Source organism: Carlito syrichta, unplaced genomic scaffold (genome assembly GCF_000164805.1).
Source record: "Carlito syrichta isolate Samal-C Ts95f unplaced genomic scaffold, Tarsius_syrichta-2.0.1 Scaffold312739, whole genome shotgun sequence".
NCBI classification, from domain to species: Eukaryota; Metazoa; Chordata; class Mammalia; order Primates; family Tarsiidae; genus Carlito; species Carlito syrichta.
The window spans coordinates 688321-709348 of NW_007256835.1; the positions used below are offsets into that span (position 1 = coordinate 688321).

The window sequence follows — 21028 nt, forward strand, 5'->3', positions numbered from 1 at the left end:
AACTAAAAAAAAAAAAAAATCACTTCTTCATAGAGATTCAGAAACCCTGACCAAGAGAAAGGAAAGTAAACAATGAAATGGACTCCACTTCCATTTCTTGATGGTGAATGTTTAAACCAGAGATAGAAAAATGAAGAAAAGACATACCTACATCCTAGACACCAAGTGCCCATTTAAACCTCTGTAAGAAATAAATCTAAAAGATCAAGAATTTCTCCCTGAAACTTAGGTTGGAATAGAGCTCTATAAAAACCTATGTAGGTGGTCTTGAAAATGTTCCAAAAGGCTTGTCTTGCCTGATCTGCCTGAAGTAGAACAGAGTGACTGGAAACACAATAGCCAGACTCTCTACTTAATGAAGACATGTCCCTTGGGTACAGTGACTTGAGGAAAACAGGGTATTGAAAACACTCTTTAGTCACTTTTTAACCCAAGCAGGGGGTAAACTACATTTGGAGACTTAAATTATTACAGAACTTGTTGAGCTGAAAGTTTTTTTTCTATTTTGTACAAAAAAATCTAAGGCTCACAGTTTTAATTCAGTGAGAAATCTCTAATTCTTTGACCTACAGAAGGCAGACAATGATTTTCACAGACGAGAATTAAATTTTCTTAAATTTTCATTTTTTAAAATTTTTATTTTTATTCTTTTGAGTTAGAGTCTCATTCCGTCACCCAGGCTGAAGTGCAGTGGCATGCTCACGGCCACCACAGTCTCAACCTACTGGGCTCAGGTGATCCTTCCACCTCAACCTTTCAAGTAGCTGGAACTACAGGTACGTGCCACCACACCCAGCTAATTTTTTGATTCATTGTAGAGACAAGGTCTCACAAAGTTGCCCAGGGTGGTCTGGAACCCCTAGACTCAGGCAATCCTCTCACCTCGGCCTCCCAAAGTGCTGGGACTACAGGTGTGAGCCACCATGCCTGGCTAAATTTTCCTAAATTTTCAAATTAAAAAATGGGTATATCATTTAGCAAAAAGTTTGGGCTTGGCTACCTATTTATCACCTAGATTACTTAAAATGCAAATTCCTAAGCCCCATTTCCAGAGATTCTGAATCAGCAGTAGTGGAAGCCCAGGAAATAAATATTTCATATATATTTTGATGCCAAAGGACTCCAGTTTTCATGGTACAAGAACAGAATTTGAAGAACACTGCTCTCCACTTCTGAGATTGGTTTTAACTGTACTATCAAGAAAGAAAAACAGCAACAAGAAGTAATTTGCAGACTTCTATACATTGTAATTGCAAAAAAATTTTTATTGTTATAACAGTTGCTCTCATAGTTGCTGTTGCAGAAATGGGTTATGGCTTCTAGATACAAGGTGTATCTCTTGTACAAATGGGAGTATCTCTTGAATCCATTGTTGACCTATAGGAGTGATATTTTCTAGACATGCTCAATACTAATCAAGGCCATGTTTAGTTCAAATTTTACCTTAATAAAACAAGTGAGGACTCAAGAATGGGTAGTACATGTGTTAGGAGAGGAAGACAAACAACCAACGGCACTTACAAAGTGTTTAAAGAGCCATTTCATCCCCCTTTCATAGACAATCCAATAGTTTAGAGTAGTTGAGTCTAGCAAGACAGAAAAGTTAATTTCCGCAAACACTCTGGATTACAGGCCAACAGAAGGCAGACACGGTCAAGCAAGCAATCTCTTGAGTTGATAGAATTCTTGTGTCCAGGCCAACTTTAATTGCTGTGTCAAACCTATTCAGTAATTCTGGCTCAGTGAGGAGTGGGAAAAAAGGAGGGGGGCAGCATCACTTCCAAATGTTCTAGGTAGCAACGAAACTGCTATCCCTTCCCCCCCCATTTTTATTTTAGATTCAGGGGGTTCGCGTACATGTATATTACATGGACATATTGTGTAGTGGTGAAGACTGGGTCTCAAGTGGCCCATTTCCCAGATAGAGAACACTGTACTCCTTAGGTAATTTTTGACTCCTATCTCCCTTCCCCTGCTGTCCCTTTAAATTAGAGGTCCATGTTATCAGATATCTGAAGGATAGAAGTTAAGGAAAATTGTAAGAGAGATAAACCATCTAGCTTCTGGGAAGCAGAAAAAGCTTTCATATTTTTTTTCCTAATATGTAATGCAGTGCACATTAAGGTTTTTAAATACTCAAATACTTAATCTTTTGCTTTTGCTGTATCACTGAATAACTGGAAAGGGTGTGGGTCTATTTGAGCCTACAGAATAATTAAATTTGAAAAACAGGGAAAGACCTCTGTATTATATATAAAGAAGGTAACCTAGAAGAGCAAATCAACCTTACAATTCTCTAACACAAACAATTTTTATTATCAAATATTCTAGATAATGTAAAAGTAAGATACTTTTCTACAACTGAACCCATAAACTAATTTCTTTCAAAACCATCAGCCATGGCTTTGGAGTTTCCTTTTTTTAAAAAAAAGCACACAGAGATATAACAAAATGTTTTCTTTTCTTTTTTTTTTTGAGTTGGAGTCTCACTCAGTCGCCCAGACTGGAGTGCAGTGGCCGCTCCCAGCCACCGTAGCCTCGACCCGGTGGGCTCCGGTGATCCTTCTGCCTCAGCTTTCCAAGTAGCTGGAACTACAGGCGCGCACTACCATGCCCGGTTAATTTTTTGATTTATTGTAGAGATGAGGTCTCATCAAGTTGCCCAGGCGGGTCTCGAGCCCGTGGACTCAGGCAATTCACTCACCTCAGCCTCCCAAGGTGCGGGATTATAGGCTGAGCCACCGAGCCTGGCTACAAAATGTTTTCTACTGTTTAAGACTTAGCTATTATTTTTTCCTGAGATGATATTGAGTCCAAATTCCTGAAAAATAGGAATTTTGCTTGGAGAAAAGGTAAGTGCTTTTTAACTTCTCTTATTAAGAAAAAATATTTTTTTAAGCAGCTCTATTTGAGTAAGCAGAAATATAAACACTTAACACACAAGACAAACTGATGACTTCTTACCTTGCTACCACTTTCAGGTTTAAGGTCACTCTGTTAAAAAAGAGAAAAACAATGTTTTAGGACATATCCAAATGAACTTTATGGGCTTGCTTCTAAACTTGGAATATGAGACGACATTCTCGTGATAGCAAATTCCCTGGGAGACTTCAGGATCTGTAGAAGGGTACTGACCCCACTCTGAGGGGTCCCTTGTTAGAATGATATGTAATGTTTACAGTTGCCTTAAAAAGTCCATAATTACTACATTTAGTAAAGAACTTTGCTTTTCAAAAATAAATCAATAAATAAAAATAACCCCAAACCAGTTCTCTTAGCTTTTACTACATGTGCTATATAGTAAATTTTTGGAAAAAATTTAGCCTGATAGCTGGGTTGAATGAATTTCCATTTTAATAATTAATACCCTCATCCTACTGTGTGGCTGTTCAGTGGTTTTCTCTGCATAACTGCTCCTAGCTCTGATCACTTACCGGATGGACATCACCAATATAGTACTGCTTTAGCATTTCTCTGGCATCAGTGGAGTGGCCTACATCTTCAAAGCTTTCACTTGCATCTGCACCAGCTTGTTCCTGCAAAACCTCTTCTCCACCAGGATGCTACAAGGAAAAGATATTACTGAACAGAGGATTCTCCAAAAGGGCAACCAATAAGTTACTTTCCCATCTCCTTTCCTCCTTTTTCTTTTCTCCCTTTAATTAAAATAATGGAACAAATTTACATTGGGTGCTACCTCACAGGATGCAATGGGAAGAATACAGCATGACTTCTGTGATATTCTCATCAAAAATGTATAAAACGGGGATTGTTGTGAAGAAACCTAGAACAACTACAAATTGAGAGATATTCTATAAAATCCCTCTGGACAGAACTGGCCTGTGACCTCCAAAGATATCAAGGTCATGAAAGACAATTGAAGAGGCTTTGAGACAGCTGCAGAAACCCGAATGGGGGACTCCAGGCAAAGGGTGCATGGAATTCTTTATTCTATTCTTCCAACTTTTCTGTAAGATTGAAATTGTTTCAAAATAAAAGGTAAAATAAATAAATAAATAGTGCCAGAGGAAGTAGATTCTATAACTACTCATATAAGCTATCTGGTTCTGGACAAGTTACTAAGAAACTGAGATGTCTTTGTTTTCTTATTTGTAAAATGCACATAGTTAAGAGTACCTATCTTGAGTACTATTGTCATATTAAATGAGATAAAAATATAAAATATTTGGTACTCTAGAAAATTCAAGTGGTGTCAGTATAATAAGCTACCATTTATGATTTTACAAAGCAGGTACATATAAGCTCACACAGGCATAAAATACCTCTGGAAATGCTGAAAAGAATCTGGCAGCTGGGAGACAAGGTGAAAAGAAGACTCCAGTATATATGCTTTTGAAATTGTTTTACCACATACAGCATTACCTACTCAAAAATAAATTGTTTTTTTAAATTACATTTAGCACAGTCCCTGACCTAACTATTCAATAAGCATTTATTCATCATTAGCAAATTTAAAATTTATATTATTCAACATATCTAAGTTTGTGTATTTTAAATACTAAGTAATACTCTTTACTCGGTAACTTTTTATAACAGCCATTTAAGCAGGAATAATATTATCAACCCTATTTTAAATAAATGTTAATTCAACTGAAGTACAAAAACTCTAGTCATAGTCATTTGCCTATGAGTTCCATGAGGGTAAGGACACCTTCTATTTTTGTCTCCACCCAGTGAGTGGGTTTCACATCCCAGTATTTAAGCAAGCTATTTTTTTTTTTTTTTTTGAGTACACTCTGTCGCCCAGACTGGAGTGCAGTGGCCACTCCCAGCCACCGCAGTCTCGACCTGCTGGGCTCTGGCGATCCTTCTGCCTCAGCCTTCTAAGTAGCCGGAATTACAGGCATGCGCTACCACGCCCGGCTGATTTTTTTTGATTTATTGCAGAGATGAGCTCTCGCTGCCCAGGCGGGTCTCGAACCCGCGGGCTCAGGTGATCCAGTCACCTCAGCCTCCCAAAGGCACAGTATTACAGGCTGAGCCACCAAGCCCGGCTAAGCAAGCTATTTTAAAGCAAGAGTAAGATACCCACCATTCATTTGTTATTATACCCGAAACCTCTCAGATGTATTCTTATCATGGAACTCAGATATTGGTTCTGGAATTACATCCCAATTTGCTCTATATGCCTAATATATGAAATATATTTTTCTTTATGACACACTCCAACTATTATGTTGCCTTTCAGAGTAAAAAGATAAGAAAACTTCTTGAGACATTTCAGGGAATGATTGAATTTATGACTTGCTACACAAGTATCAGATAAATTAATAAATAAATAAGAGAAAGCACAATGCTTTTTTAAAACACAGAAGTAAAAATTATATATTTACTGTGGTAATTCTGGTACAATAAGAATAAAGAATTGACTACAGTCTCGTAACAGAAATAATACAGTTAACAATTCGGTACATTAAAATTCCTCTGTATATTCTTTCAGTCATTTCAGTCATTATTCTACAATTTTTATTGAGTCCTTACTATTGTATGTAGTAGGCAGTAATAAATAAAATGTTTGTGTTCTCACAAAAGTGAATATATACAGAACATAATGTTTTATTTCCTGCATTTTTTTTTCACTGAAGCAAGGGAAGTCAGAGTGGTCAAACTCCTCAGTTTAATAACTCTCATTCTAAAATGTGCTTAATATAGAGATGGCTTAGAACAAGCACAAAGATGTCAGAGAACTCTTGATTTCTGCCTCAGAATTCTATCGTCCTGAGATACTGTTTTTTTTTTTTTTTTGAGTCGGAGTCTCACTCTGTCGCCCAGACTGGAGTCATGTGGCATGCTTCCAGCCACCACAGCCTCGACCTGCTGGGCTCCGGCGAGCCTTCTGCCTCAGTCTTCCAAGTAGCCAGAACTACAGGCATGTGCTACCAGGCCCGGCTAATTTTTTGATTTATTGTAGAGACAAGGTCTCGCCAAGTTCTCCAGACTGGTCTCGAACCTGCGGACCCAGGCAATCCACTTGCCTCAGCCTCCCAAAGTGCTGGGATTACAAGCAGAACCAACCGAACCCGGCCGAGATAATGTTCTTTAAAAATCAGATGGATGCAGGGCTGCAGTGGGCCGCTGACAGCTCAGCTGGAAGCAGAGCACTTGGTCCCAGGCTGTGGCAGGGTCCCGGGCCAGTCCTAGGCCAAGATAATGCCCAGGCTGAGGGGCATGAGGAAGCTTCAAGGAGAACCCAGAGAAGAGGTCCGGAAGAAGCCAGGCCAGCTCTCTGTAAAGATGTGGATAGGAGCTGCTGTTCAACGTCAACAGCAGCCTCTGGACAATCCTGCCCATACTTTTCATCATCTGCTTCTTGGACACGAGTCACTACTATGTATTCATGCTGCTGCAGAGCAACCAGAAGCCGCCCTAGAACAAGTATCTGATAGTTAAATCTTAATTGGAAGCCTTCTGGGAAAATGGAAATTACATTCCCAAAGTCTTTTTTCTTGACATGAACCCAGAGGATGGACTCAAAATTAAAAAAAAAAAAACTAAAAGGAAAATATTGCCACTTTGTCCCACTGTGCTCTCAGACATGATGAAATAAAATGTACTAAATGTCTCCCTTTCTATTCTTATTGGTGGATGGATCAGTAGGACATTCTTAGACTTTGTCACAACCAACATCCTATTTCCACTAACCTTTTGTCTTAAGCCTAGGCTGCAGCAAGAAATCAAGTTATCTGCATTAGTAAACTCTAGAAATGAAAGGCAGAATACCTGGCTCTGGGTATTCCTTTTGAATGGCTCTGTGTATTCCTTTTGAAAAGAATTTATGTAAATAAAGTTTTGACACATTTGCTCTTCATGTCATTCTACAGGCTCAAAATGAGCAATACAAGGAGATTCATTTTGCTCATGCATAGTTTCTTTTTTGAGTCAGAGTCTCATTCTGTTGTCCAGGCTGGAGTGCAGTAGCACACTTATGCCCACCATGGCCTTGATCTGCTGGGCTCAAGTGATCCTTCTGCCTTAATCTGTTATATCATCCTATAGGCTAAACAAAACTAAACTGTTTTCTTGGGATCAAAACACCCTGCATTTTTACATTTAACTGTGTTCATATTTTTAAATTAAGGTTAATGAGAACATATAAAAACTTACCTGCCTTTCACATTTGGTGGGTTTAAAAAAAAATAAAACTTACTAAAAAATTCAATCTTTTTTTGAAAAATAGAAATGGGGTCTTAATATATTGCCCAGACTGGTCTCAAACTCCTGGCCTCAAGCAATCCTCTGACCTTAGCCTCCCAAAGTGCTGGGATTATAGGCATGAGCCACCATGCCTGGCTGAAAAAGACAATCTTTGAAAAAGCATTATGAATTATAATTATTACGCGCAGTCTGATTTTTTTTTTTTTTTTTTTGAGTAGGGTCTCATTCTGTTTCCCAAGCTAGAGTGTAATGGTGTGATTAAGGCTACAGCAGCCTCCAATTCCTGGGCTCAAGCATTCTTCCTGTATTGGCCTCCCGAGTAGCTGGGACTACAGGTGCATACCACCATGCTTGGTTAATTTTTTACATTTTTTTGTAGAAATAAGGTTTTGCTATGTTGCCCAGGCTGGTCTTGAACTCCTGGGCTCAAACAATCCTCCTGTCTCAGTCTCCCAAAGTGCTAGGAGTACAGGCATGAGCCACCATGCCCAGCCTTAAGTTTGATTTTTAACAACACTAAACTACTGTTTTCTTGGGCTCAAAACACCCTGAAGTTTTACATTTGTGTTCACATTTCATAACTTTCTTTATAGAAATAATTTTCGTTACCAAAAATTTAGAAACTACGCATGAATAGCCGGGTATAATAGCTCACACCTGCAATCCCAGCATCTTGGGAGGCAGAGGCGAGAGGATTGTCTGATCCCAGAGGTTTGAGACCAGCTGGGGCAACTTGGTGAGACCTCGTGTCTACAATAAATTAAAAAATTAGCCAGGCATGGTAGCGCGTACCTGTAGTTCCAGCTACTTGGAAGGCTAAGGTGGAAGGATAACCTGAGCCCAGTAGGTCAAGGCTGCGGTGGTCGTGAACATGCTACTGCACACCAACCTGAGCGACACAGTAAGACTCCAACTCTAAAATAAACTATACATAAGTAAAATGAATCTCCTTGTATTGCTCATTTTGAGCCTACAGAATGACATGAAGATCAATGTGTCAAAACTTTATTTAAATAAATTCTTTTCAAAATGAATACCCAGAGCCAGGATAGATGTAGCAAATCTTCTATATCTGTAATACTGTCCAGGGAAAATTGATAACCCTCAAGTACTACCCGATCCTCAAGTTCTTTCAGGATCATCAAAGATAAGTGAAGTAATGGGAGTTAAGAATATATAAAACTCTCTCAAAAATCAATGTTTCTGTATATAGCCACTTAGCTGAAGTAAAAATCCAATTATTCTGAATAAGAGAATTTACTTAATGTTTTAAGAAGGAAGAGAGATGCTAGGCATGGTGATTGCAGCACTTTGGGAAGTCAAGGTAGGAGGACTGCTTAAGGCTAGTAGTTCACGACCAGTCTGAGCAACATAGCTAGATCCCGTCTCTACAAAAAATTAAAAAAATCAGCCGAACATGGTGGCTTGCACCTGTAGTCCCAGCTACTAGGGGGGCTGAGGCAGGAGTTTGATGTCACAATAAATTATGATCATGCCACTACATTTCAGCCTAGGAGACTGAGCAAGAACCTGTCTTAAAAAGATGTGGGGGTGGTGCTCGTCTCTCTGAGCCATCCAGTGCCATTCTCATTGCTGTGGCGACACTCACACTTGCTGCTGCCATGACTGAGCAGATGACCCTTCATGGCACCCTCAAGGGCCACAACGGCTGGGTAACGCAGATCGCGACACTCCGCAGTTCCTGGACATGATCCTTTCTCCCTCTTGAGACAAGATCATTACCACATGGAAGCTCACCAGGGATGAGACTAACTATGGCATCCCACAATGTGCTCTACAGAGTCACTCCCACTTTGTTAGTGACGTGGTGATCTCCTTGGACAGCCAGTTTGCCCTCTTGGGCTCCTGGGATGGAACCCGGCATCTCTGGGATCTCACAACAGATACCACCACAAGAAGATTTGTGGGTCATACCAACAAGATGTTGAGTTGTGGCCTTTTCCTCTGATAATCGGCAGACTGTCTCTGGATCCCAAGATAAAACTAGCAAGTTATGGAAGACTCTGGGTGTGTACAAACACACTATCTAGGATGAGAGCCACTCAGAGTGGGTATCTTGTGTCCACTTTTCACCCAACAGCAGTAATCCTATCATCGTTTCCTGCGGCTGGGACAAGCTGGTCAAGGTATGGAATCTGGCTAAATGCAAGTTGAAGATCAACCACATTGGCCACACAGGCTATCTGAACACTGTGACAGTCTCTCCAGATGGATCCCTTTGTGCTTCTGGAGGCAAGGATGGCCAGGCCATGCTATGGGATCTCAATAAAGGCAAGCACCTATATACGCTAGGTGGTGAGGACATCAACACCCTGAGCTTCAGCCCCAGCCGCTACTGGCTCTGTGCTGCCACAGACCCCAGCATCAAGATCTGGGACTTAGAGGGCAAGATCATTGTAGATGAGCTGAAGCAGGAAATTATTAGTACCAGCAGCAAGGCAGAGCCATCCCAGTGCACCTCTCTGGTCTGGTCGGCTGATGGCCAGACTCTGTCTGCTCGCTATACAACCTGGTGCGAGTGTGGCAGATGACTGTCAACACCCGTTAGAAATGTATGGCAGAGCTTTAGAAATTAAAAAAAAAAAAAAAAAAAAAAAATGGTTTTCTGAGTTAAAAAAAAAAGGAGGCAGGGAAGCCAGGCACGGTGGCTCACACCTGTAATCCCAGCACTCTGGGAGATGGAGGCAAGAGGACTGCCTGAGCCCAGGGGTTCAAGACTAGCCTGGGCAATTTGGTGAGACCTCATCTCTACAATAAATCAAAAAAATTAGCCAGGTGTGGTGGCACATGCCTGTGGTTCCAGCTTCTTGGAGGGATGAGACAGAAGGATCACCTGAGCCCAGCAGGTCGAGGCTACAATGGCCGTGAGCATGCCATTGCACTTCAGCCTGGGCAACAGAGGGAGACTCCAACTCAAAAAAAAAAGAGGTGAGAAGGGGAGAGGGCAATTGTTGGCAGACATATAGATAAAGGTTGCATAAGAATTATTATGTCTGAATTAAATATCCCAGAGAAGTGGCAGGACGCCATTTCTGTATCAACAGATAGATGTAATTTGCATGATGAGAACTGTAATCAAGAACAAAGAACTTGACTAAAAATTAAATCATCCTTTTTCTCTTTAAGAAATAAATCAAATGGAAGTGGAGAAATTAGAATATCATCTGTGAACTTTACTGATGTCAGTATCCTGGTTGTGATACTGTACTACGGTTTTACAAAATGTTACAACTGGGAGAAACTGGGTGAAAGGTACAAGGGATCGCTATTATTTCTTACTACCTATGAATCTACAAGTATTTCAATAAAAACTTCCATTAAAAAAATAAAATGGGATTCCTTAAGTATATACTCAAGAGAAATGTGTAATAGATATGTGTACTCACATATATATATACACAAACGATCATAGAAGCATTATTCATTATGGCTTTTCTTTTGTTTTTGAGTTGGAGTCTCAATGTCACCCAGGTTGGAGTGCAGTGGCACGCTCCCGGCCACCGCAGACTTGACCTGCTGGGCTCCGGCGATCCTTCCGCCTCAGCCTTCCAAGTAGCTGGAACTACAGGCGCGTGCTAACACATACAGCTAATTTTTTTTTAATTATAGAGATGAAGTCTCGCCAAGTTGCCCAGGTGGGTCTCGAACCCGTGGGGTCAGGCAGTCCACTCACCTCAGCCTCCCAAAGCACTGGGATTACAAGCTGAGCCACCGAGTTCGGCTCATTATGGCTTTAAACTGAAAATAACCCAATGTCGGCAGCAGAGTATTAATACATTGAAGTACAATCATATTGATGGAATTCTAAACAGCAAATTAAAAGAATGAACAACATGCTACATGCACAACATGAGAATACATGTCAAACCGAAATAAGAAAACAGACACAAAAGAATATATAGTGCAAAACTCTCATTAATAAAAGTTCAAAAACAAGCCGGGCTCGATGGCTCAGCCTGTAATCCCGCGCCTTTGGGAGGCTGAGGTGAGTGGATTGCCTGAGCCCGTGGGTTTGAGACCCGCCTGGGCAGGCGAGACCTCATCTCTACAATAAAACAAACAAAAAAATTAGCCGGGTGTGGTAGCGCGTACCTATAGTTCCAGCTACCTGGAAGGCTGAGGTGGAAGGATCGCCAGAGCCCAGCAGGTTGAGGCTGCAGTGGCCGGGAGCGGCCACTGCACTCTAGCCTGGGTGACAGAGTGAGACTCCAACTCAAAAAAAAAAAAAAAAAAAAAAAAACTCTCATTAATAAAAGTTCAAAAACAAGCCGGGCTTGGTGGCTCAGCCTGTAATCCCGCGACTTGGGAGGCTGAGGTGAGTGAATTGCCTGAGTCCATGGGTTCGAGACCCACCTGGGCAACTTTGTGAGACCTCATCTCTACAAAAAATCAAAAAATTAGCCGGGCGTGGTAGCGTGCCCCTGTAGTTACAGCTACTTGGAAGGCTGAGGTGGAAGGATCTCCAGAGCCCAGCAGGTCGAGGTTGCGGTGGCCGGGAGTGGCCACTGCACTCCAGTCTGGGCGACAGAGTGAGACTCCAACTCAAAAAATAATAATAATAATAAAAGTTCAAAAACAGGCAAAATGAATCTATGCATTACAGTAACAGAGTGGGTACCTTTGGGGTGAGGAAGGACAAGATGTTATACAAGTATCTTCACTTACTAGAGTGACCTGGTTAAATCACAGAAGTATACACAATATCTAAAGTAGTCAAATTCACAGAAACGAGGTAGAATGGTGGTTGCCAGATGTGGGGGGGAAAAGGGCAAAAAGGGGACATGCTTAATGAGATTCAAAAGTTCTGGAGATCTGATTCACAATAAGAATGTAATTAACACTACTAGATTGTATACTTAAAAATGTTTAAGATGGTAGATTTTTTTGCTGTTTAATATAAATTTCTAAAGTAAATATATGTGCATGTATTTATACATACATACACAGTTGCTATAAAACTAGAGAAAAGGTTGGGTGCGGTAGCTCATGCCTGCAATCCCAGCACTTTGGGAGGCGGAGGTGAGAGGACTGCCTGAGCTCAGGGGTTCAAGACCAGTCTGGGCAATTTGGCGAGACCTCGCCTCTACAATAAATCAAAAAATAAGGCAGGTGTGGTGGTGCATGCCTGTGACTCCAGCTACTTGGAAGGCTGAGGTGAAAGGATCACCTGAGCCCAGAGGGTCAAGGCCGCAGTGGCCATCAGTGTGCCACTATACTCCATCCTGGGCGAAAGAGTGGAACTCTGACTCAAAAAAGAAAAAAGAAAACTAGGGAAAAGATGGAAATACTAAACATGGAATTAGGAGTGATGGTTATCTTTGGTGGGGGACAAGAGGCAAAAGGAAATAACAGGTAAAAGACCACTTGAGGCCAGGCTCGGTGGCTCAGCCTGTAATCCCAGCACTTTGGGAGGCCGAGGTGAGTGGATTGCCTGAGCCTGCGGGTTCGAGACCTGCCTGGGTAACTTGGCGAGACCTCATCTCTACAATAAATCAAAAAATTAGCCGGACGTGGCAGCGCGCGCCTGTAGTTCCAGCTACTTGGAAGGCTGAGGCAGAAGAATCGCTGGAGCCCAGCAGGTCGAGGCTGTGGTGGCCGGGAGCGGCCACTGCACTCCAGTCTGGGCGACAGAATGAGACTCCAACTCAAAAAAAAAAGAAAAAGACCACTTGATTAGATCCAGGTTATTGTTAAGGTCTTAATTTTTATTTTGGGTAGTGAGTTAACAAATGCTTGTTACATTTAAAATAATTACATATATATGTAATTATTATATTACATATATATTTGTATATATATTACATATATATTTGTATTATATAAAAGAAATGTATTACATGCACTTCATCTGGAGTTAGAAGTCAGGATAGCAGTTACTTTGAGGAAGGAAGGAGGGGTATTGATTAGAAAGAAGCACTTTCAGGGTGCTAGCACTGTTTCTTTCTCAGCTTGAACAGTGGTTTCACAAATGTGTTGACTTAGTGAAAATTTGTTGAACTTGCTTTTAGGTTTGGTGTATTTTTCTGTTACAGTTTAAAAAAATATTTCTTTAAAAATGCAATTGAAATTTGTTAGGAAGAGGCACCTGGGTATGTTGACTGATTAGATACAAGGAAGTTTTTTTCACATTTTTTAGCTGTAGAATACTTTCTTCAAGCAATATTTTGGATGGAAGCCCAATACACAATCGAGCATATGTGATTAAAGTGCACAGCAATCTTCAAGGATCAGTTTGAAAACCAGTGACACAGACAAAAGGACAAAGAAGACGAGATTTCAAATCAAGTGACACCATTGGCAGACACAGAGCAGTAGGTTTTGGAAGAAGATGAGTTTAATTTCAGTCATGCTGGGTCTGAGATAACAGCAGAAACTTCAAGTTCAAGGGTCTTCAGAAAGCACAGTTGTAAACCACCAGTACACAGAAATGTGCTGCAGCAAATTTAATGTATCCATCAACATTTAAAATGCACCAGAAAAGTGATCAGACAAGGAAGAAACTAGAATAATGCATAAGGAGTTGCACCTCTTAAACAAATTCACAGACCATAAGGCCAGTGGTAGGCAAAAGAGTATGTTTCAACCATAGCCCACATACCATGAAAGATGGGCCAAGTTTCTTTTTTCTTTTTTCTTTTTTTTTTTTTGAGTCAAGGTCTCACTCTGTCATTCAGGCTGGAGTGCAGTGGCATGATCAGGACAATCACAGCTCACCACACCCTTGATTTCCTGGGCTCTGGTGATCCTCCCACCTCAGCATCTCGAGTAGCCAGGAATACATGCACACGCCACCACACCTAGCTAATTTTTTGATTTTTTGTAGAGACAAAGTTTCACTATGTTGCCCAGGTTGGCAAGTTTCAATCTTGGAGACCTGCTTACCAACAGGTCCGGCCCAACCAGTTCCTGTCTGCAAGTAGTGATAAATGAGAACTTGGTTTAGAAGAATACACAGGAGTGGCCAGGCTCAGCCTATAATCCCAGCACTTTGGGAGGCTGAGGCTAGTGGATTGCCTGAGCCCGTGGGTTTGGGACCAGCCCAGGCAACTTGATGAGACCTCATCTCTACCATATATAAATATAAAATTAGCCGGGCATGGTAGTGTGTGCCTGTAGTTCTGGCTACTTGGAAGGCTGAGGTGGAAGGATAGCTGGAGCCCAGCAGATCATTGCTAGGGTGGCTGTTAGTGTGCCACTGCACTCCAGCCTGGGCAACAGAGTGAGACTCCAACTCAAAATAAATAAATAAATAAATAAATAAAAAGAATGCACAGGAGTAAATATTCCTGATACTGGATCAGGCAATGGTTTCTTTAAGGCAACAAAAGAAAAAAATAGATAAACTGAACTTCATCAAAATTTAAAACTTTTGTGCTTCAAAGAACACTATCAAGAGAGTGAAGACAATCCACAGAATGGAAGAAAACTCTGAACTCAACAAAAACACAACTCAATTTCAAAATGGCTATAGGATTTAAACAGACATTTCTCCAAGGCTATACAAATGGCACATGAAAAGATGTTCATTGTCACTAGTCATTAAGAAAATGTCAGTCAAAAACCATAATAGGTTCCACTTCACACCCATCAGAGTGATGATAAAAAAGACAGACAATAACAAGTTTTGGTGAGGAGGTAGAGAAATTGGAACCCTCATGTTGCTGGTGGAAATGCAAATAATGCAGCTGCTATGGAAAACAATTTGGCAGTTCATCAAAAAGTTAAATATAGTTTTAACATATGACCAGCAATTGTACTCTTAAGAATACACCCAAGAAAAACAAAAACATATTTCCACATAAAAAACTTGTACACAAATGTGCATAAAAGTATTATTCATAAAAGTCAAAAAGTTAGAAACAACTCAAATGTCTGATGGATAAATAAGACATGGTATATCCAGCTGGGCGTGGTGGCTTAAGCCTGTAATCCCAGCACTTTGGGAGGCCAAGCTGAAAGGATTGCCTGAGCCCACGGGTTAAAGAACAGCCTGGGCAACTTGGCAAGACCTCACCTCTACAATAAACCAAAAAATTAGGCTGGTCGTGGTAGTGCATGCCTGTAGTTCTGGCTACATGGAAGGCTGAGGTGGTAGGATCACCTGAGCCTAGTCGATCGACGCTGCGGTGGCCGTGAGCGTGCCACTGCATTCCAGCCTGGGCAATGGAGTGAGACTCCAACTCAGAAAAACAAAACAAGCCAGGCTCAGTGGCTCAGCCTATAATCCCAGTGCTTTGGGAGGCTGAGGTGAGTGGACTGCCCAAGCCCGTGGGTTCAAGACCCGCCTGGACAACTTGGCAAGACCACATCTCTACAATAAAATAAAATAAAATTAGCTGGGCATGGTAGTGCGCACCTGTAGTTCCAGCTACTTGGAAGGCTGAGGCGGAAGGATTGCCGGAGCCCAGCAGGTTGAGGCTGTGGTGGCTGGGAGCGTGTCACTGCACTCCAGTCTGGGTGACAGAGTGAGATTCCAACTCAAAAAACGAAAACAAAACAAACAAAAAACAAAACAAAAAAATATGGTATATCCATACAATGGAGTATTTTGAGGCAGTAAAAAGTAATGAAGTACCGATACATCCAACAACATGGATGAACCTTGAAAACATAATGCTTAGTAAAATAAGTCAATCACAAAAGGCTACCTATTGTATGATTCCATTAATTCAAAATGTCCATAGTAGGCAAACCTACAGAGACAGAAAGAATAGTAGCTGGCTAGACCTGAGGGTCTGGAAGAAAATAGAAAGTAATGTGTAAGGGGGTGATGTTTCTTTTTGGGGTGATAAACATGTGAAATTAGAGAGTGGTGATAGTTGTACAATCTTTTGAATATATTGAAAACTACTGAATTAACTATATACTTTAAAGGGTGAATTTTATAGTTTTGAGTTACCGCAATAAAGTTATTATTTTTAAAAACAGGGCTGGGTGCGGTGACTCAGACCTAGAAACCCAGCACTTTGGGAGGCCAAGACAGGAGAACTGCTTGAGCTCAGGAGTTCGAGACTAGCCTAGGTAATATAGCAAGAAAAAATTGTTTTTTTAAATTAGCCAGGCATGGTGGTGCATGTCTGTAGTCTCCTACACGGCAGACTGAGGAAGAAGGATATACTGGGCCCAGTTCAAGGTAGCAATGAGCTGTGATTGTGCCACTGCACTCCAGCCTGGGAGACAGAGTAAGACTCCAATTCATAAATAAATAAACAAACAAGCCCATGGCAAGCCATTTTGGAAAGATTGCCAAATGATGCAAGGAAGCCAAGGGGTATGAAGGCAATGAAAAAGTCACCATTTACTGGTAAGGAGATCAACTCTCTTGAGGATATAGTTGCAGTAAAATTCTAAGGATGGAATCCTTCTGAGGTGGAAATAGAGGCAAATATAGCACACTAGGAGAAATTGTGCAGTGAAAGAACAGAAGAAAGACGAGGCACTGGATTGAGAAAAGTTATTTTCACTGGCCGGGCGCAGTGGCTCAAACCTGTAATCCTAATATTTTGGGAGGCTGAGGAGAGAGGATTGCCTGAGTCCAGGGGTTTGAGACCAGTCTGGGCAACTTGGTGAGACCTCGTCTTTACAATTAAAAAAAATAAAAAATAAAAATTAGCCAGGTGTGGTGGTGCATGACTGTAGTTCCAGCTACTTGGAAGGCTGACGCAGAAGGATCACCAGAGTACAGCAGGTCAACGATGGGGTGGCTGTGAGCATGCTACTGTACTGTACCGCCTGGGCAATGAAGTGAGACTCCAACTCAAAAAAAAGAAAAGACAAGCTATTTTCATGTCAAGGAGATCAATCCAATCTGATGACAAAGAACAATTTAATGTAAAGAAATAAGAGCAGCCAGGCTCGGTGGCTCAGCCTGTAATCCTGTGCCTTTGGGAGCCTGAGGTGAGTGGATTGCCTGAGCCTGCAGGTTCGAGACCTGCCTGGGCAGCAAGACCTCATCTCTACAATAGATCAAAAAATCAGCCAGGCATGGTAGCGCATGCCTGTAATTCCGGCTACTGGGAAGGCTGAGGCAGAAGGATCACCGGAGCCCAGTAGGTCGAGGCTGCGGTGGCCAGAAGTGGCCACTGCACTCCAGTCTGGGTGACAGAGTGAGACTCCAACTCAAAAAAAAAAGAAAAAAGAAATAAGAGCAGAGGAATCATATGAACATGGGGTTCTGTCCTGGCTAAAAAGGGGCACAATCCAGGACACAGACTAGATGATGAAAAGATCAACTCTTCTAGGATTGTAGAAGATAAGAGGGTGATAGAGAGAGCTGTGATCATGCCACTGCACTCCAGCCTGAGTGACACAGTGAAACCCTGTCTCATAAAAAAATTTATATTTAAATTAGCCTGGCGTGGTGGCACATGCCTGTAGTTCTAGGTACTTGGGAGGCTGAAGTGGGAGGATGGTTGATCCCAGGAGTGCCAGGCTGCAGTGAGCTATGATTCCACTACTGCCCTACAGCCTGGGTAACTGAGAGATCCTGTCTCTAAACTTAAAAAAAAAAAAAAGTTGTGAGGAAGAGGGGTGTTTGGTAAATTTTCTCAGTTTCACACCCTTTTCCAGCATCACTTCACTGCTGAGAGCAGAAACCAAGAGTGGAGCCAGTGAAACAGATGATTTAAGCTTGAAGACTGATATGAACTTAAAGGTTGAAGGGGCTAGAGAACATTTGTGCTTCTAGTAGTACAGGATGTACTAAGACCCACAGGAATTATATCCAATCAAACGATATTATATTAATTAAAATCAAAGTACATACTTGATGCACCCTGAATTATTAAAAGGGGAAATATAACAATCCAGTAGGACCAACATCTTGCTCTGAAAAAGACAGCACTGTAATCTGAATCACATTTTCATACTCTCTATTGACTGTTCAATTATCATCACCTCAAAAGTCTTGAAAACTAAAGTTTAATAACAACAATGAATTCTTCTAAGTTGGACAACATTGCACCCATTCTCCAGACTACCATCTTGGGAGTGTCAGGAAATGATTACCCCCTCCTGTTTGACTTTACTAGCCAAAATAGGTTCTGACAGTCCAAATTTCTTAGCAGCTTGGAGCACATTACAGAAAGGGTACTAAAACTATGAATCATAACTCATAAGTATTGAAACTGAGAAAAAGACTTAAGTGAGCTGCAAAAACCAAATTAGTTAAGGGACACAGACACACTACCATGATAATAACGATCCAGATGAAATTTCTACCTACTTCAGTAACTGAAAACTAAAGTTAAGATAGAAGAGGGGTAGGGTGGGGAATGGAGTAATTAAGAACTCCCTGGAAGCTAGAAATAACTGTTATAACTTCAGTCATTTGGACTTGACTTTTACATATAACTGAAACCCATCAAAAGTCATATAACTGAGCTTCTCAAACCAAAGTCATATAAACAAGTATACTAGAAAAGAAAGTTAATAAGGCATAAAAGACTATGATAATCTTTATAGTCTTTATAGCTATAATAATTTAGAATAACCAATGCTCTCAGTAATGGTCCCAATTCACAAAGACATTAATTTATATTACATACAGTGAGTGGTTTTTTTCCCCCAATGTCTAAAAATGGTGGTACGTCTTAGTCTACTTGCATTACTATAAAGGAATACCTAAAGCTGGGTAATGTATAAAGAAAAGAAGTTTGTTTGGCTAACAATTCTGCAGGCTATACAAGAAGCATGGCGCCAGCATCTGCATCTGCTTCTGATGAGGGCCTCAGGAAGCTTCCACTCAAGGGGAGCTGGCGTGTGCAGATCACATGGCAAGAGAGGAAGCAAGACAGAGAGAAGAGGAGGAGCCAGGCTCTTTTCAACAACCAGTTCTTGTGGTAACTAAGAGTGAGAACTAACTCCCGGAAGGATTGCACTAAGTCATTCATGGGGATCCCACCACAGTCCAAACACCTTCCTCCAGGACCCACTTCAATGCTGGGCATCAAATTTCAACATCAGACTTGGCAGGGCCAAACAAACGACATTTAACCACAGCATGGTAATATACATATAACATAAAATTTATCATCTGCTATGGTTTGAGTGTGCCCCTTCCAAAATTCAGGGGTTGAAACTTAATGGCCAATGTGATGGTATTAAGAGGTGGGGGACCTTTAAGAGGTAATTAGGCTATGAGGGCTCTTCTTGTGAAGGAATTAAGACTTTTATAGAAGAGGCTTTACACAGGGTCTGTTCACTTGCCTTTCTGCCTTCCACCACATGAGAACACAGATTTCCTCCCCTCCAGAGGATGTGGCAACAAGGAGCCCTCTTTGAAGCAGAGAGCAGCCCTCACTAGACAACCACACCTGCTAGTGCCTTGATCCTGGACTCCTCGGCCTCCAGGATTGTGAGACAGTAAATTTCTGTTCTTTATAGAGTAGCTAGTCTCAGGTATTTTGTTATAGTAGCACAGATGGACTAAGACACCATCTTAGCCACTTCTAAGTAACAACTAAGTACATTCATATTGTTATACAACCAACACCACCATCCACCTCCAGAACATTTTTCATCTTGCAGAACTGAAACTACGCACCTATCACAAACTTTTTTAAAATTTACAGTCTATTTTATGATATTAGTATAGCCACCCTGCTCTCTTTTGGTTACTATTTGCAAGGAATATCTTTTTCCATCCATTCACTTTCAACCTATTAATCATTGGATCTAAAGTGAGCCTCTTACAGAACACATATATTGTAGTTGGATCATGTTTTTCATCCATTTTGCCAATCTCTGTCTTTTGGTTGGAGTTTAATCCATTTACATTTAAAGTAATTACTGATAAATGTGGACTTACTTCATGTTGCTATTTGTTTTCAAATGCCTTATAGCTTTTTTGCTGACCAAATTAGCACATCCCAGTGGTTATTCTGTCCTTGACATCTTTAATTCCTGGAGGAACTGTGTCATCAGTCTTAGTCAATGTCTTTCTGGGCCAATAACAACAAAACAGTGATGTTTCATCAGCATTATAGATTTGTTCTGGTGTCAGGTTTTTTTTCTTTTTCTACCCACGTTGCAAGATTTTTTTTTTTTTTCTAGAAGTTTTATAGTTTTAAATTTCACAATTATGTGTGTGACTAATTTTGAATTTCAAAAAAAATGTATGGTGAGAGGTGGAGATTAAAAGTTCATTTTTTTTTAACCTACTGATATCCGGTTGTCTCTGAACTACTTGTTGAAAAGGCTGCCCTTTCCTCTAGTTATTCTGGCACATTTGTCAAACAGTAATTGACCACATGTGTGAGGGTCTATTTCTAGACTCTGTTCTGGTCAACTGATATGCTTAACTTTACACCAATATCACATCGTCTTGACTACTATATAGTATTATAGTAAGTCTTAAAATCAGCAAATGTAAAAAAAAAAATCATTCAATTTTTCTTTTTAAAAATTGTTTAGGCTGTTCTAGCTCCTTTGTAATTCCACATACTGATTAGAATCAGCCTGACAATTTTTACAGGGAAAAAAGCTTACTGGGATTTGATTTTTTTTTTTTTTTTTTGAGTCAGGGTCTCACTCTGTAACCTAGGCTGGTATGCAGTGGCATAATCACAGCTTGCCACAGCCTCAACCTCCTAGGTTCAGGTGACCGGCCTCAGCCTCCTGAGTAGGTAGGACTACAGGAATGCACCACCATGCCCAGATAATTTTATTTTTTGTAGAGACAAGGTCTCGCTATGTTGCCCAGACTGATCTTGAACTCCTGCCTTCAAGTGATCTGCCTGCCTTGGCCTCCCAAAGTACTGGGATTACAGGTATAAGCCACCAACAGCTGGCCAGGATTTCTTAATGTTTGGAATTTTTTAAGTGTGGATTA

General features: G+C 40.9%; 1 protein-coding gene and 1 pseudogene across 3 annotated transcripts in view; one reads left to right on the forward strand and one right to left on the reverse strand.

Moving 5' to 3' along the window:
* Positions 1-21028, reverse strand: part of LOC103272542 (cytochrome b5 type B) — a 56415-nt gene that overhangs the window by 18139 nt on the left and 17248 nt on the right. For both annotated transcript variants that reach the window (XM_008070031.2, XM_008070030.2), the window contains exons 2-3: positions 3435-3563; positions 2965-2994 (exon numbers count right to left, since the gene is read on the reverse strand). In XM_008070031.2, coding sequence (XP_008068222.1) covers positions 2965-2994; positions 3435-3563 — 159 coding nt within the window. The remainder of the gene's footprint in view (positions 1-2964; positions 2995-3434; positions 3564-21028) is intronic.
* On the forward strand, positions 8743-9745 carry LOC103272541 (annotated as a pseudogene). The gene has a single exon (XR_002482654.1). The product of XR_002482654.1 is annotated as a receptor of activated protein C kinase 1 pseudogene (transcript).